At 33.7% G+C, this 16,253-nt stretch overlaps 1 protein-coding gene across 4 annotated transcripts; it reads right to left on the reverse strand.

Annotated features, from left to right (window-relative positions):
- Window positions 1-1,170: 1,170 nt before the first annotated feature.
- LOC141839786 (uncharacterized) lies at window positions 1,171-15,825 on the reverse strand. 4 transcript variants are annotated; one of them, XM_074727614.1, is made up of 14 exons: window positions 15,732-15,825; window positions 15,301-15,355; window positions 15,141-15,230; window positions 11,935-12,012; window positions 6,866-6,940; window positions 6,669-6,721; window positions 5,907-6,057; window positions 4,920-5,030; window positions 2,841-2,967; window positions 2,605-2,705; window positions 2,049-2,187; window positions 1,659-1,711; window positions 1,310-1,389; window positions 1,171-1,208 (listed from the first exon to the last, which is right to left on the reverse strand). In XM_074727614.1, exons 2-14 carry the CDS (start codon window positions 15,346-15,348, stop codon window positions 1,193-1,195), a joined length of 1,122 nt encoding a protein of 373 aa, XP_074583715.1. In that variant the 5' UTR covers window positions 15,349-15,355; window positions 15,732-15,825; the 3' UTR covers window positions 1,171-1,192. The 4 variants fall into 4 exon arrangements, with proteins under 4 accessions (XP_074583715.1, XP_074583717.1, XP_074583716.1 ...); XM_074727616.1 differs by having other exon boundaries at window positions 2,033-2,187; XM_074727615.1 differs by having other exon boundaries at window positions 1,171-1,389; window positions 2,033-2,187.
- Between the last annotated feature and the right edge of the window lie 428 nt (window positions 15,826-16,253).

Consider the following 16,253-nt stretch of genomic DNA (forward strand, 5'->3'; position numbering starts at 1 on the left):
TAAAAGAAGCTATTTTAATTTTCTGTCAAAAAGAAATTTGTTCTCAAATTATCAAAAATTTAAAAAAGATGAAAATATCTAAATGATTCAAAATAATGTGTTTTTTACACGATTTATTTGCAGATCAAATTACTAGTCCATTTTCTGTAAAAAAGGTAGTCCGCCACCTTAGCGGCCCCACACGATCGGCCCTACGACCATTTGTGAGGAGGTAAATCGAGAAACTGTAGTTAGTCACGACGCATTGCCTGACTTCGTCAGGATTCCATGTGGTTTTGTTCGCATGCATTCCAAATAGAACCTTCTACAATGTTTTTTTATCTTAAAAATACTAATTTTAACCAAAATTATTAAAATATATAATAACTTTAATTAAATCTGCTATAATAATATAAAAATAATTTGGATCAAAATGAAATAATTTTAATAAAATTTTAAATAAATCTGACTAATTAAAAATTAAAAATATTTTAATATAATAACATTTTAAAAAAATAATTAAATTAGAGAAATTTACTATATATTATAGCTACACAATACTAAAATAAAAATATTTTCAAAGTAAAAAATAGATTAAAATTCTCTTTTAATATTTTTAAAAACAAAATATCAATTTCTACCCTATCAAAATTTTGATTTATAATCAAAATAATATGATTTTAATATTTTAAAATATAAAATATATTAATTAAAATTAAAAATTTTAATCTAAATATTAAAAAATACAAAACACAAAACTAATAAATAATTTTTTTAAAAAAAAAAATCCAAGATCATGAGGGCACTGCAACCCCATGGTGGATGCCCCGATCTCACGAGGTCACTATCGGATTGTGACAGTCGACAACCTCTAGAACCCCATGGAGGTTGCCGGGGGACCGTGACACCCCTGCAATCCTGCAATGGTTGTTATTGGATCATGACACCTTTGTGACCCTATAGAAATCACTATGATCCCAAGGCGGCCCACGGTGCAGGTGTCCAACGGTAGATGAAATGATAAATTTTGTCTCTTTCGTCTACCTCCGACAAAGTATGAAATTTTAAATCATACTTTTAGCAAGAAAAAAAATAAATGACCTCCTCCTGATTTTTGCCAAAAGAAAAAAAATGGTGGGCAGGAGAGGTTTCATATATACCCTTACAAACTCACTAGCCACAAGAATCTCCTGAGATAAAAAGTTCACTGTCTTCATTTGATCAGTCCCCTGGATACAAAATAAACATTGAGTCAGCAACTACTGATGCAGTGACTTGTACACAGAGAGAGAGAGAGAGAGAGAGAGAGAGAGTTTAGTTAAAATTCTACAGCCAATAAGGAGCTAATCTTGGATCTGTCCGTTTAGGCAAGCCACTTCTAGCGCCTAAAGCTCGGCAGCCAGCAGCAGCCTGCAGTGAAAATACACAATAAATACTCGAGAGAGATATATATATTCTGCAAATAAATAGCATTTTTGTATCGAAATTGACTTAGATGATACTAACAAACTTAAACGAGAAGACAAGCTTCTGATAATTTGAAATTTGATGAATTTTTAGTCATCGATCTGTTTAGGTAAATAAGAGGATGTTGAGAGGGTCCTAGATTGGTTGTCTTTTTACCACACTGTTATATCGTTGTAAGTACTGGAGAAAAGTGAGAAGCATGAGGTTCATACCACTTGTGAGGCGAAAGGAAGCATCTTCTCGGGCGACATGCCGGCGCATATGGCTAAAAGGAAAACAAAAGAGGCAGTCAAATGTAGCGAATAGAAAATACCGACAAAATTGAATAAAAAGAAGATGGTCACTGTGATTATAGCAAACACAAGTGTAGATTTAGAACCCAAATAAGGTTTACTCAACAGGGGAAAAAGATCTCTTGTGATTTAGTTGTTGGAAGCCTACTTTTCTGTTGATCACTCGATGTATTATTTTTCGCACAAATTCACTCTCTATAAAAGTAGTGCTAGAACTATAATCGCCGACCAAGAAAGAATAAAAAGACCAGGTAGTATGTTGGAAATTCATGTGACAGATATGGATATGCTACCAATAGGTGTACAAACCATAAAGCACTGCTCCGATGAATGCATCCCCGGCACCAGTGGTGTCAACCAGCTCTGATGGAGGGATGACTTCTGCTTTTCCTAGAAGCAACCTCCCACTCACTGCACCAATTCCATTGGCACTAATTCTCAAGCTAGACTGCAAATGGAAATCACTAGATATCAGTAATAAAATGATAGTTTCTAAGTTTGAAAGCAATAAGCAACAATAAACAAGGATGAACCAAAGCCATCTTGTTTGGAAGATTAACAAATTGTCTCAGTTTGTAGGATCGAGAAATAAGAGCCAAAATTAAATCATCATCAGGTAGCATTGCTATTCAGATTATAGACGCTGGTAATTTTCAGGAGTATAATGAAAAACCATTTAGAGAACTAGATAATCAAGCAATAAAGGTAGTCATTAACTGGAGGTAGCAACTGAGAATTCAATAGTTGAGTGGAACGGCAATTGATTTACCTATTTATGGTATGGAAAGTTACTAATATCAAGTTCCAACTCACAAACAACACATAGAAAGAAAACTAAAGACAAACCTCTACTACAAGAAAATACCTTTGATGATATGCATACTGGGAGAAGAGAACTTTCATCGATGCTGGTCTTTAGCGATTCCAGTAAACTTTCAACTTCTACTTCCTCTTGCCCAGAAGCTTCTGTGCAAATCATAAAAAAAGCATAGGATAACAAAGGATATCTTCTGTATAATAATGGTAAATGTTAGCATGGCTATTAGTTTGTTCAAAGTTCAAATTGTTAAACAAAAATACTACTCATGCTTATGTACTTACCATCTGTACTTCTTTCAAACATTATACAACCCTTCTCGCCAAGGGTCACAATCACAAATTTCAGATTAGGCAATCTTAGAAGCATGGATATCAAGGCACTTGGAGTTGATGGGGCATTTGTCCATGTCTGTAACAGAAACCACATAACCGCAAAGAGTTACTATTATTATAGTTGCAATGCAAAAACAAGTTTTAACGGCAATGTTGTTGAACAGTCCATGCACATAAAAGTCTCATGAATTTTCCATATGTAACTTGGTTAAGGATACCAACAACGTTGCATAACTAAAAGGAATATAATTATACAGAAGACAGCCCAGTGGCAGCAGAGTATGCAATTATGATAACAGAGTTCCAGGCCAAATGTTCTTTGAAGTGCATGCCCAACATAGTTGAGCAGATCAAACAGGAATTCAAGAAAGGAAGTTGTACTAATCGAACAAATTAGTCTCCAATTGGATAACTAGAGGTTGACAACATCAAAAAGCCCATGTAGTACAAACAATGACAAAAGCAGATCTTCAACTAAGGTAGGGGCATTTCCATGTTTGAAATATCATACTGTTTCTGCCAAATCAGTCAAAACATATCGTTTTGATAAATTATCAAAATTTGATACTTTTTAGCATAGGCAATGTCTCCCGTGACAATAATGTCAATGAGTATTATTTCATACACCTGTTGACATGCTACAACACAGATTAAGATGAATTGAAATAATATTTTTTATTTTTATTTTAGCTTGCCTCCATACAAAATAATGTCAAAATCGAACCGTTCCATATAAAAAAACAAAGTTTAAACTTAAGTATAGAGTTGTCTTATTTTTTTCTTCATTTTCTTCCTCCTCCTACCTCCAATTCACCACCAAGACCGTACATCGAAATGTCAACACGATAATGAAATAGTATAATCTTAGTCAAAGATTGAAACTTTGACACAATTTGAGATTTTGAACATTGTTTCCATCAAAATGATTTTTTACTAAATACAGTCTCGATAAGTTGAAATACCTAATGCAAAATCAACCATTAGTTTAGGTACATGATTTCAAAAAAAAACAAAAGAATAAATTTCATAAATCATACATAAACTATTTTATGATAAAATATTGTTGTTTAGATAGAGTAAATAAAACAATTAAGTGCTTCAATCAAGTTCAACAGTAAATTTTTTAGAAGTAGCAAGCAGAAAGTTAACTAGAAGACATGATCTACATTTTTAACTAAAAATATTTTTTTTCATTAATTTTCAATTCTACTCTTTTTTCTTCCCCTCTATTTCTCACTCTCTTCTCCTTTTTACCCCGGAGGCATTGTCAATTATGTAGTAACACCGTTGCAAATGAAGACAAACACACCATCACAATCCTCACTTTCTTCTTCCTTCATCTCTGTCCCCCCCCCCCCCCCCCCCCCCCCCCCCCTTCTTCCCTCCTACCTCCCTTTTATCTTTCTTCTCCTCTCTCACTTCCTCCTCTCTCTTTCTTGCAGGGTATTGTTATGTTATTGTTGACTAACTACTCTCCTCCTACCACCTCCTTTCTTCTTTTGTCTTTTCTCTTCTTCAATTTTTTTCTGCCTCCCCCTTTTCCTTTCCCCCAAGGAAAATATTGTTGATAGCAGTAGTGACATGCGTTGACGTTATTTCCTCCCTCTCTTTTCTCCACCTCTTTCTTGATCTCCACCTATTTATTCTTCCTCCCTCATTTATCTTTCTCTCTGATTCTTTATGTTTCCTCTCTCCTCCCTCTTTTTTTCATGTTGGTCTACACCAACAAAGAGGATGCATGAAAGGAAGAAGAAAGGAACCAGAGAGAAGGAAGAAAAAGAGAGAAAATTATGCATAGCTTGTGTGACATAAATCACCAAAAGATTTGTGACAGAAGTTTATCCATTAGTATCATAGCACAAGTGGTAGTGATGTGGCACCAGTAATGAAGGGACAGAGCATGGTTTGAGAAAGTAAAATAACCTGTAAAATGAGATGATGTATTTATTTGAACTGCCAAAGTATAATTTGAAGATGCATTTTCCTAAATACTAGGCCAGAAAGCTTGTCTTAAAGAAATATGCTTGCCTGTGGAAACTTTTCAGAGCAAACAACATAAGTTGCCAAATTAAGTAAATCATCTAATCCCTCCCTTGGTCTTTCCGCATCAATTAACATTGAAATTTTCCTTCTATTTGCCTGTGCTGAAGATTTCATAGGAAGCGATTAAATGCAATGCATTCCCGAAACATTCAATTTAAACAAGCACATACCCAGATTGAATAGCACATTTGAGAATCTAAACCAATAAGCAGGCATAAAATGATAGACAAACAGCAATACGTACGTGCATATGGACATATCCACGCACACAGACCCCTTGTGTGGGTATCCACATATATACACATGTTCACACAACATATAGTCTTTACACCAAAAGTATCATAAATGCATAAAAATAACTCTTAGATTGACTTTATCTTGCCAATGCAGTAGGAATCTGTTTAGATTATTTAGTAATTGATGTAGTGTTAGCATGATTATTTGGTGGTCTTATTCCATTGATTATAGTAATGGTCTGATGCCTTTGTGCTGAATGGTTTTGGTAATGGATTGATTTAATCCAGATGTTGTAAGGCTATTCAACTCTCAGAACTTTGAAATTGGAAACTTTGTGAGTATAGTAAACAGTTAAACTGGAAAGATCATCTAAATTACTCAATATGCAATAGTAACTGGAAAGATGGTCATTAATTTGGAATAGTTGACCTAGTATAAGATAGTCCTACCTATGCATATCCACTGAACAACTAATATCTAATAGATATTTTGCAAGTGATATACTATGTGTCATCCGTATAGAGTTATTCAAATTCAATCAGAGAAAACAATTCAGCATCTGGATTATATTTTTATCCTAGTGATCAGCTTGGAAAGGGCATGAAGAGTGACTTGAAGATCCATTACCAATTCAAACTTTTTTTTTCATATTTGCAAGAAATTATTTTTTTAGATCATGCTGATATACTTTGTATAGCAATATGAACTATAAGTGTACAATATGATCATGATTACCTCTTGGGCAACAACTAAAGCAGTTTCCCATAACCTCCCATCAAAGTACACAAGCTTTGCACCATCCAATGCAGATGATAAATTAGCATGTGTAAGCTCTTCTGGAACCATTGGAGGATTTCCAGGAGTATGAATACAAGTACGAGTTTTCCTGAAAACATGACAACTAATTAAGCTTCTGTTTAGCTACAGGGAAATTAGTTAACTCCTTAAGTACCATTACAAATGATCAGTCAATCTAAGTATCTAACACAAACAGTCTATCAGGGAAAACCAAGAAAGAAATGGCATTAAAACATCAAGATGATAGCACACTATCCTATCTAAAACAATAACACAATCATATTGACAGATGAATAGATGATAACCATAAGTTTGGCAGCAGGATTCTGGTCCAAGTAAAGCTGATATCTACTTGTCTGACTGGAATCAAAATCATGGCTTAAAATTGTAACAACTTAATTAGCGAGGCACCAATATAAATGTTGGATTTCCAGAACAGTATCCACAACAAAGAATTTAAACTAATGTTCACCAATTAGGTGTTTAGAAAACATGAATTTTCAATCTTTTACCAATCCAGCTTTTGAATGGTTCTTGGTGTAGACTATAATGTTCAACATGTAAAGTTAATGCATTCACCCAGTGTTACTAATCATGGAACTGAGTGGATAACTGCTAAAGTTAGTTATTTACAGTAAAGAAAGGTAGACTTTACTCCCTCAAATATAAAAATGAACTGCTGATAAAGAAATTTCATACGTTTGGTTGTCAACTATTACATAGGTGAATGGAGAATTTCCTTCCTTTCCAACCTGAATAAATAAGGACAAAGATAACAAGGAATCAATACTGGTTCCACCCCATCTTTAAAAGAGGGAAGAACATAGCAAAGATCATAAACATAGATGCTTGATCAATTTGTGTAAGAAGTAAATGAAGAAGGCATAATTACACACCACCATAAAGGAAGTATCTACTCCATCTGCTTCAAGCTCCTCAAGCATACTCTTCCCTTGAGTGTCATCAGCTACCTTAGGAGGATCAGAAAATGGAGATGAGAGTTAGGAGTTAAGAAGATAATTTAGCCTTCTTCGTTTGAGAGTTATGATAATAACTAATTATTTCTCATAAAATCAGTTATTCCACCTAATGATCTCTAATTCAAGAAAACACTTAGAAATTAACAACTAAAAAATAAGGCTAATACTTAAGATACTTTGATAAGATTGAAGAGAAGCATCTCGAAGTTTGAGCCCTTAGACTGCCATTGCTTATTGGTATACAATGACACGAGAATAGATCAAAGAGGTTTGCAGATGAATACAAAACCATAACCATCCAATTCAACTCCATCTCTATTAGATGCCAAACACACCTAATAACTGAATCACAATTTAAGCTATAACCATTAAGCGATTTTACATGCCAAAGAGGACTAAAAAAGGGTTAGCCTGGTGCACAAAGCTCCCGTCAATGTGGGGTCCCAAGAAAGGGTCTATTATACACAATCATACCCTACATCCAAAGAAACCAAATAATAACATAGAAAATTCGATGCATAATATAAAACTGTATCAACCCTAGGACTTGCTAAAGAAACTTCAGCATCCCTCTCCTTTTCTTACATGACATAGGTTGGCACGGAGTAGGTTAATAGATTCTAGACACACACGGCAACACTTACACATGCGAAGGAGAGGCAAGAATAATGGCAAAACATGTCACCATATAATGTGCTAGTCTATGTCAGCCTCCACATGTTAGGGAAGGATACTAATGTTGTATTGCACAAAAAAAAATCTATCTAATAAAGCTATCATTTATTTGCATTGCGTCGATGAAAAGCAAGTAGATATTTGTCTCAAATATCTTCATATACCTAATTACCATTGTTTCCTTGAGACACTAAAGGAGGGGGAAATGTGTGAAGCCGAACCAATCTTTGTGTTGTTTAAGTTTGTTTGATAAGGTAACCGAACCAGGCCAAGCTGAATCTAAAATTAAAAGACTGTTGAAACGGTTTCTCAAGCTTTGTTTCTTCTTTTTTTTTAGCTTGAGTTAGGTTCAAGTTTGGTTTGAGCTTGATTCGTTTTGATGTTATCAAGCTTTTAATTCGAACTTATTTGAATGTTTCAAACTTTTTACATTTTAAAGCATATTTAGTTGGTTAGTGAGCTTAATATTCGTTCTGAGAGTTTTTTGGTTTATTTATAAGTTTGATAAGAATTTTATTCATGGACATTGTACATGAAAAATTCACAATCTTTGTTCATAAACATTAATGAATTGAACACATATGTGTTCTAACTTGTTTATTTAGTTTAATGAGTTATTCAAGCTTGTTAATTTAATTGCCTTTATGTATCCTAAACGAATATAAACAAGCTCTTACCAACTTGAATACCAAGTTTGCTTACAAACATTTGGTTCATATAGAGACAACTGATATTCTGGTGACTATGAGTCTAAGTTTTAAAAAGAATTGACTAGCTACTCATTTGTGTTTTAGTATTTAGTTTCAATGGTGATTTGAGATATTTATAAGCCAACCAGAATTGCTCTATAAGTTTCGTAGAAAAATTAGTATTTATTTTTTAAAAATGATTTAAAATGGGAAATGTTTATGTTGAAATGGATAAAGTTGCAAATTGAAAAGGCTCACGACACTTTCCAATAATATATGGTCCTTAAAATCTAAGTCCTTCGAGGTTGAGGGGTTAGATTGTGTTGGAACATCCCTGAATTTTCCTTTTCTTTATATTTCACATGGTGAAGAAGGATGTTGGTGATATTTGCTAGGCAATTAATAATTTAATATCTAGAATATAAATTAGGTGCTTTCCAAACAGTTATAGCTCTAATAATCTTAATATAGTAATAAAGCACAGATCAAGCATTAAAATCCTCACCTTCCAGATTATTTCAACTCATTTGACAATGTCTTCATTCCATATTACTCTGTGTTTGAATTTTCAAATGTCAAGTCTATTCGTAATCAGACAATAGTAAGAGGAGATGACAGGCTACAGATAAATAAACTGTGTCATTCCTCAAATCTTAACTTTTAGCCCGGGCAATCCAATTAATAACACGATAGCATGGCATAGCTCAATAGTTCAAATTCTAGCTATCCCCAGTTATTTCACCTGTTTGATGGTTTGTCTTTCCACTTTTAGATTGCACCACTCTTTTCTCCGAGTTACAGGTATAGATTATAACATATGACTTGCACATCAGAGGGAGAGAATTCTGTATGTTACAGTTTAAGCATTTAGACAGAATACTCATCCAAATCATGCTTGACAAGATTTTATGAAACTAATCATTCAAGCCCAATTTGCACATGCCAAGAATTGATTGATAGCTAGAGAACTCTCAATCTTTGATCGGCACAGAAATATATAGCTGAATATCTTGAATATTTTCTTTGTGATGTCCCCTTATTTGTTAACACTTTCTATAGTCATCAAAAAAAGTAGTTTAGAGATCTAATCATGATATCATTGAAATGGATGCCCTCTGTGTAGAGCTACGCATAATCTTAATTACCTGGTTGCGCAAACAAAGAAAAAGAGATTAAAATTACTAAAAAGTATTTGTTAAAAGTCCCAAAAAGAATACACAAAGTAACAAACAATCCTTGAAAAGTATGTGAATCTTTTGGGTAAGAAAGATGTGAACTATGCAGTGACAGAGATCACTTGAGGCATTTCTAAAATAACTGAAAAAATTGGTTGCCAAAAACTAGTGGATTGATGTTGATTATAGTACATTGCAGGAATGATGGGCACAAGTAGATGGGTTATCAAATATTATATATACAATGTATCTGATATAAGTATTAGATGAACAGGGTCATTGGTTTAACGAGTTCAGTCTCTCGTAGGCAGTTCTAGATTTAAGATTTTACTATGAATCTCTTATATAATGGTAATCTCAATTACGAAAGCAATACAATATATTTCTTATCCCCAAATTTACATGGTATATAATTCAAAATCCCTTTTCTATGGTTAAGGTTTTCCAAAATGAAACATTTCCCTTAGGAGGAGGCCATTAGCCTCCCCCTCTCAATCATCTCTTTCTATGTCTCTGTCCTCTCTTTCTCTCCCCTCATATTTTCCCAACCGCAACTTGCTCGCTCATGTAAACTATTGCCACTTTTCCATAGACAACAAGTGTTGCTGCTAGCTAGGACGCACCTAAATTTGCTCCTGATCATCTTTTGTGAGCAACTTCGACATGAATAGCAAGGCAACAACCACTACAGGACCTTCCCTCCTCTTGCATCTACAATGACTCTAACCCCTTTGTATGCTCTTGCTTGCTTACAATGGTGGAAAATTTCAGGGATGATTGCCATCTCCTTTGTGTGTTCTCCATCGTTGCCTACCCACTACAATTCTAGCCCTTCTTCCTCTTGAGACACTACCCAAAAAGGTCGTTACACCTAACTGCAACCACTTCACAACCTCATCTTGGCACAACACTAGGTTGCAGAAAGAGACAAACACAAAGTACCGAACTTAAATTATCAAAAATATATATATATTGAATCAAAGATAAATTACAAGGGAAAGTTGGATCTTTTAGAGGCTTCAACCCAACTAAAATTGGAAATAAAATTAACCAAGTACGCAAGAACTATCAACTTATCAAAAAAGACTCGATAACTTAGGAAAAATATTAAACATGATTTGGAAATATAAAATTCTAAAAATAAATTTAGATACCTAAAACTCTTTCGTGATTTGGAGAAACTATGAGAAACTACCAAATACCTCTACACAAAATAAAAATGTGATCTAATTTCAAATTTGGATCATTCTACCCCACCAAGAACTTGATTCTATCAAGTGCGGAATTAGAGATGCAATTAAGATTTTATTGCCAAGAATAAGTACATAGTAGGCTACTTTATGAAGCATCTAATGGAGAAAGTCTAGTCGCTTATTGTAGTGCATCAAATAAATTAGGGACGAGCTGTCAAAGTTCATACTCTATGATCCAAACATCATTAATGTCTGAAAGCCCCATTCCATGAACTAGGTATCTTAGGGTACTTCCATGCAGGGCTATAAAATCCACAATGCTTTCAATCTAAGGGGCCAACAACATCATAGAAGGATGTGCAAGTACTAGACCAGGAGTACAATCTATGGATAAACCAACAAACAACAAAGGAGACTTGAATGCCCCCCAATATGGTAATATGCCCTCTAAATAGAAAATTTTACCAATGTTTAAATCAATAGGTAGGTCAATTTCATAAGCATTAGCATTAATCTTACTCATAATATGGAAAGACTAGAGGATCGAGGATGAAGTTTCTTAAAGGAATTTTTAGAAAAACATTAGAGTGAATGTGAATAAGAACATAGTTAGCTACTTAGCTTCATTGCATTCTTTATATTTACAATGTACACCAGCATGCATTTTATAATTTTCATTACTCAAAGCAATTTCCCTCCTAACATTAGCATAATAAACCTCTCATCACTCTCAGAAGGACCAGAGGTGGTAGATAAAGGAATTATGTTCATTGGTTGATGAGCTTTTGATCCATGTACAATTTTGAAAAAATATTTACCCATGGAAAGATTTAAGGAGCTGTTATTGGCAAACTCCATAATTGGCAAGACAAAATCCCAAACTTGGCCCTCAAGTTTATCTTCAAGTGATGTATATCACAATAGATATTCGTCAGTATTTGCTATCCCAGAACCTTTCTTTTTTGATGATCTCATCTTCCTTCAAAAGTCCACCAAAACATACCTAATTAACTTTTTAAATAGGATGCATTATAGTGAATTAGTTTGTTTAGCCTATAATCTAACCATATTAAAACTATTTATCAAAGGGACTAGCAAAGCAATTTCAGAATCTTTGAATATAACTATTGAAAATGGAGAATGGATGTGAGAAAGCTTCGTTAATTCATGGAAGAACCAAAGGATCTTACAAGACTCAACCTATTCAACTATAGAAATATTAGCCAAAAATCAAATAACTCAATGCAACAAACCTTTGAAATTACCCTGGGTTTTAAACCCAAACGTGCGGCACAGGTCAAGGCATTCCCAGTATTTCCACCTCCTTCTACCTGAGCATTTAAATTGGAACCAAAATAAACTTCTTGAATATAGAATGAGCAACCAATTAAAACTTGAATAGTATTATTCTCATATTATGAGAGAATTACATTCCATTTTTCTCAATGCTCCAGTAAAATTTTTAAAATGGCATAGGTCAAGGATAGTGTCTTTCATAATACAAGTAAAAAAGAAGCAAAAAAAGTCAGATTTTCAAGCCTAATCTAATTGACAAAATTTTCAATATAAGAAATTTAGCCCTTGCCTCAAGTCTCATTGTATAGCCTAAATTATCTGACTAGAGTACCATTAATAAGGTTATATAAGTAACACCATTTGTTGTCATTAATGAAAAAAAATGAACATCTCAATTGACATTCCAATTTTTTTGGCTTCTAGTAGTTCCAAAATCCTAAAAGAATCATATCGAAGTCTAGTTTTACTTACCCGAGCCAGTACATACCAGGAACATCTAGAGGAAAGAGTTTATCAGAGAAGAAGATCTAGTAAATGGTTAGCAATTTATTAAATGAAGTCTTGCTCGACTATAAAAATGTCGAACTTTATCACAGCCCAAAACCATGATACATTTCAAAATGAGGAAGTGGAGATACATTCATTCACAAATTCAATACACATCCCACTTACTTGTAGATGTAAATGTCACTTACGAGAAAATAGATGATAGAGAGATGTCCAACAATGAGAAGTTTGATGTACTAATAGAATCTAGTGATGAAGACTTAGAAACTGTTAATATTAATGATTCAAATTGTAATAATGATTAAATTTTAGGATATGTTACTTTTTACAAGTAAGACATTATTATTCTGATTTGATTATTATTTGGCATGTGTATGTGTTATAATGTTATTTTGCAGATCTTGCATCATGTCGGACATTACAGAAGGTGGTCAGATTATTTTGAGGATCGTTGGGGATTGATAAGTATTGATGTTATTAGTAATTCCAATTCATCTAATCTTTTATTTATTATTTTGAAAATGATATTTTTTTTCACGCAGTTTTACTCCTGATGGTCATCGTGTAGCTGCTTATATAAGTAAAAAATTTAAAGAACATCAGTACGCTTCTGGGACTACATGAAGGCACGTAGACTAAGATGTGAAAGAATTTTATTATCGAAAATTTTTTGTAAGTAATTTGAATATTATTGATACTGTATAATTTAATATCCTTTTATACTAATTTTCTCAATATTATTGCAGAAAAAATATATTTGAGAGCTAGAACACGAGACACAATTTCATGAAACATGGAATAATTATTATGCAAAACTATACAAGGACTTATTATACAAGTGGAGAAGGAAGGGAACAAGTCATCCATGTACGAGATGAGATTTGGGATGCATGGAAGAACACTTGCACTACAAAAATGACAATAAAATGCATCGACTACTCGAAACAATAGAAATACTGAGGTCACTGGCCCAAGCGCCGATCCACAAAGCATACGGCTGGATCATGATCTATCATAGAGCATGTAATAAACTTGGTAAGTTTATTATAAAATTATATTAGAAATTTTTATTTATTAATGACCTTATTTTATTTTATAAAAAAATTTGTGTATGCAGACTGATACTTTACAGAGACCTCCCACTTGTTGAGAGGTATTTCGCAATATACACAAAAAAGAATGATACTTTTGTCGATGCTTAATCAAAGGCCATAGACAAAAAAAAAGTATTTCGCATTAGAGCAATCTCGAGCCAGTGAATAGCAGTCGATGGAAAATCGGGTCAAGACGTTAGTAGAGCCGCAAATGCAAGAATTCATAGATTGATGGAGTCCAAATTTTCCAACGCCATATGGTTTTGACTTACAGGAGACTCAAGACCTAAACGCTACTGATAAGTAGCTCATATTTGCAACAATTCTTTTAAGGTGTGTTAACCTTCACCTTAGTTTTTTTGTTTATCACTCATAAAATATGCAAAATGGTTCTCTTAATTTTGATATTATATACATCTCTGATTGTATTACTTACATCTCTTCAGGAACAATATAGATAACAGGTCAGCATTTGAAGAACTAGATTTGATATTATATTCTACCATTTGGTATGTATTCTTTTAAAGCATGTTAAACTTCTGTTTATTAGTTTGTGCATTCTTCTGATAAGTAATTTTTTAAATTCATATATGAGCAGGATTGTCTCAAAATAGAAAATGGAGTGTAGTTTAAATTAATTATTTTTTTAATAACCTATCGTATTATACTCCCCTAGGCTAGTTTAAATTAATTATTTTTTTAATAACCTATCGTATTATACTTGCTGTTGGATAGGATGAGATGTGATGGTGGTTTTGAGATTTCGGATGGGATGTAATGAATTTGAACTATATGTTTGTTTTGTGATGGAAGTGATAATTGTACGATGTACGAAGTTTTTGTGTTGCTACCATGTTTTTTATTTTTGAACCATGTACAATGTTTTAAATATTAATGCTTTGTTGATAAATGAATTTGTTTGTGAATGTTAAATGTATCGTGGATGTTTGTAATGTAAACATGAATGTATCGTGGATGATTTGAATGTATCATAAATGTTGAATATTTATTGTGGATGATGAATGTTTGTAATGTATTGTGAAATTTGGATGTAAATATGTAAACAAGATTTAAATCTCGCAAATAAAAAGATTCTATCAAAATTTTATCTAAAATTGGAGATTCTGTCAAAATTTTATCTAAAATTAGCGACAGAATTAATTTTCCATCGCTAATTTCCCTTTTTCTTACAGTGGAATACTTAGTATAAATGTATTAAAATCCTATTTGGCTCAAAGGTTTCCAATCTACCTCATGTTAATTGAACTCGACCTAGAAATCTCATGACAGTTGCAAGGTTCATAGTGTTGCTCAGCAAAGTTCCAAGTTTTCAAGTGACCCAAATGTAAAGAAAAGTAAAGCTTTTGGAAACGCATAATACTTCAATGTCCATCTCCTCCTTGGACAAAACTGACAACTCCTAATCAAAGAAGTTATGTGAATGTAAATACATTCATCCAATCAAAGAAAAGAAGAATCTATAAAAAAAAATTGACAAGCAAAACCAAAATATCCATCTTTTCAAATTTACACCGTCCAAAAACAAGACCAATGCACTTCACCTTGAGGCTGACGCTGCGGATCTTGTCATCAGGCTTGGGGAAGGCAGCCACCGTGGCCAGGAAATCCACCGACACGGCGCCACAACCCAACTAACACGGAAAATAGATTTTGTAATCCAACAATCATGAATAGGCTAACGGAAGGGGAAAGAAAACATACCACGACTCCGTTGTCAGGAGGCGAAGGGATCCGCGAGGAAGAAGACATCTGCGCCCTATCAACGACGTACACACAAAAGAAGATTTTTTTTAAAAAACACACAAAATAAATGAAAAACAAAAATAAAACTATAGGAAGAACAGCCATGCCTCGAGAGAAGAGGGAGAAGGACAGGGGCGGGGCGGAGAGACTGCAAGGGGTTGAGGAAGGACGGATTCATTGGGGTCGATGTCAGGGACGCAAATGTGGGCTTTGTGGTGGTTGGAGCTCAAAGATAAAGGATAGAGTGTGGGTTCGGATCGGAAAACGAGGGGTCTGAATCCGATTCAGATCGTGGCGGAAAGCGAGAAGATGATCTAGTGATCATCCGAGGAGACTAAAGCCTACAAAAAAAAAAATCGATTGGACGGAAGAAAGGAGGTGATTCGTGCCTGAAATCGAACGATGTCCGCCGGAGATCGAACCAGACGTCGCCGAGGCCGGCCGGCAGCGCCGACAGTGATTGAATAGCTGACTACTTGTTTCCCCGACGACTCCTCCGTAGCAAAATTCAAAACAACATTTTTTTTTATTAAAATCATCTACGTTTTTTTTTCCAAATCATGCGTTCTATTTTAATTTTTCATGATTAATGTTGATCAAAGACGAAGTGTTTGTATTGTAATAGTTATAATCTCGTAGTTGATACAATAATATTAAAAATAAAGATATTTTTGAAAATAAAAATATACTAAGGTGAAATAGAATGTTATTTTGAAAAAGAGAACTAATTTGAATGGAATATAAGTTATGTTAAATTGGTAAGTAAATAAAGAGAAGATTGTTTATTTTCAGAATTAATCTAGCATAATCTAGACAATTAAATTATTAAATAAAATAAAATAAGCCAATTAGGAGCTCTTTAAGTGTAATAGTTTAAATATAAACTATTGAAATTTGAATTATTGTGGCTG

This window comes from Curcuma longa, chromosome 11, assembly GCF_044706935.1.
Source record: "Curcuma longa cultivar G26 ecotype Majalengka, Jawa Barat chromosome 11, ITB_CL_G26_1.1, whole genome shotgun sequence".
Taxonomy (NCBI): Eukaryota; Viridiplantae; Streptophyta; class Magnoliopsida; order Zingiberales; family Zingiberaceae; genus Curcuma; species Curcuma longa.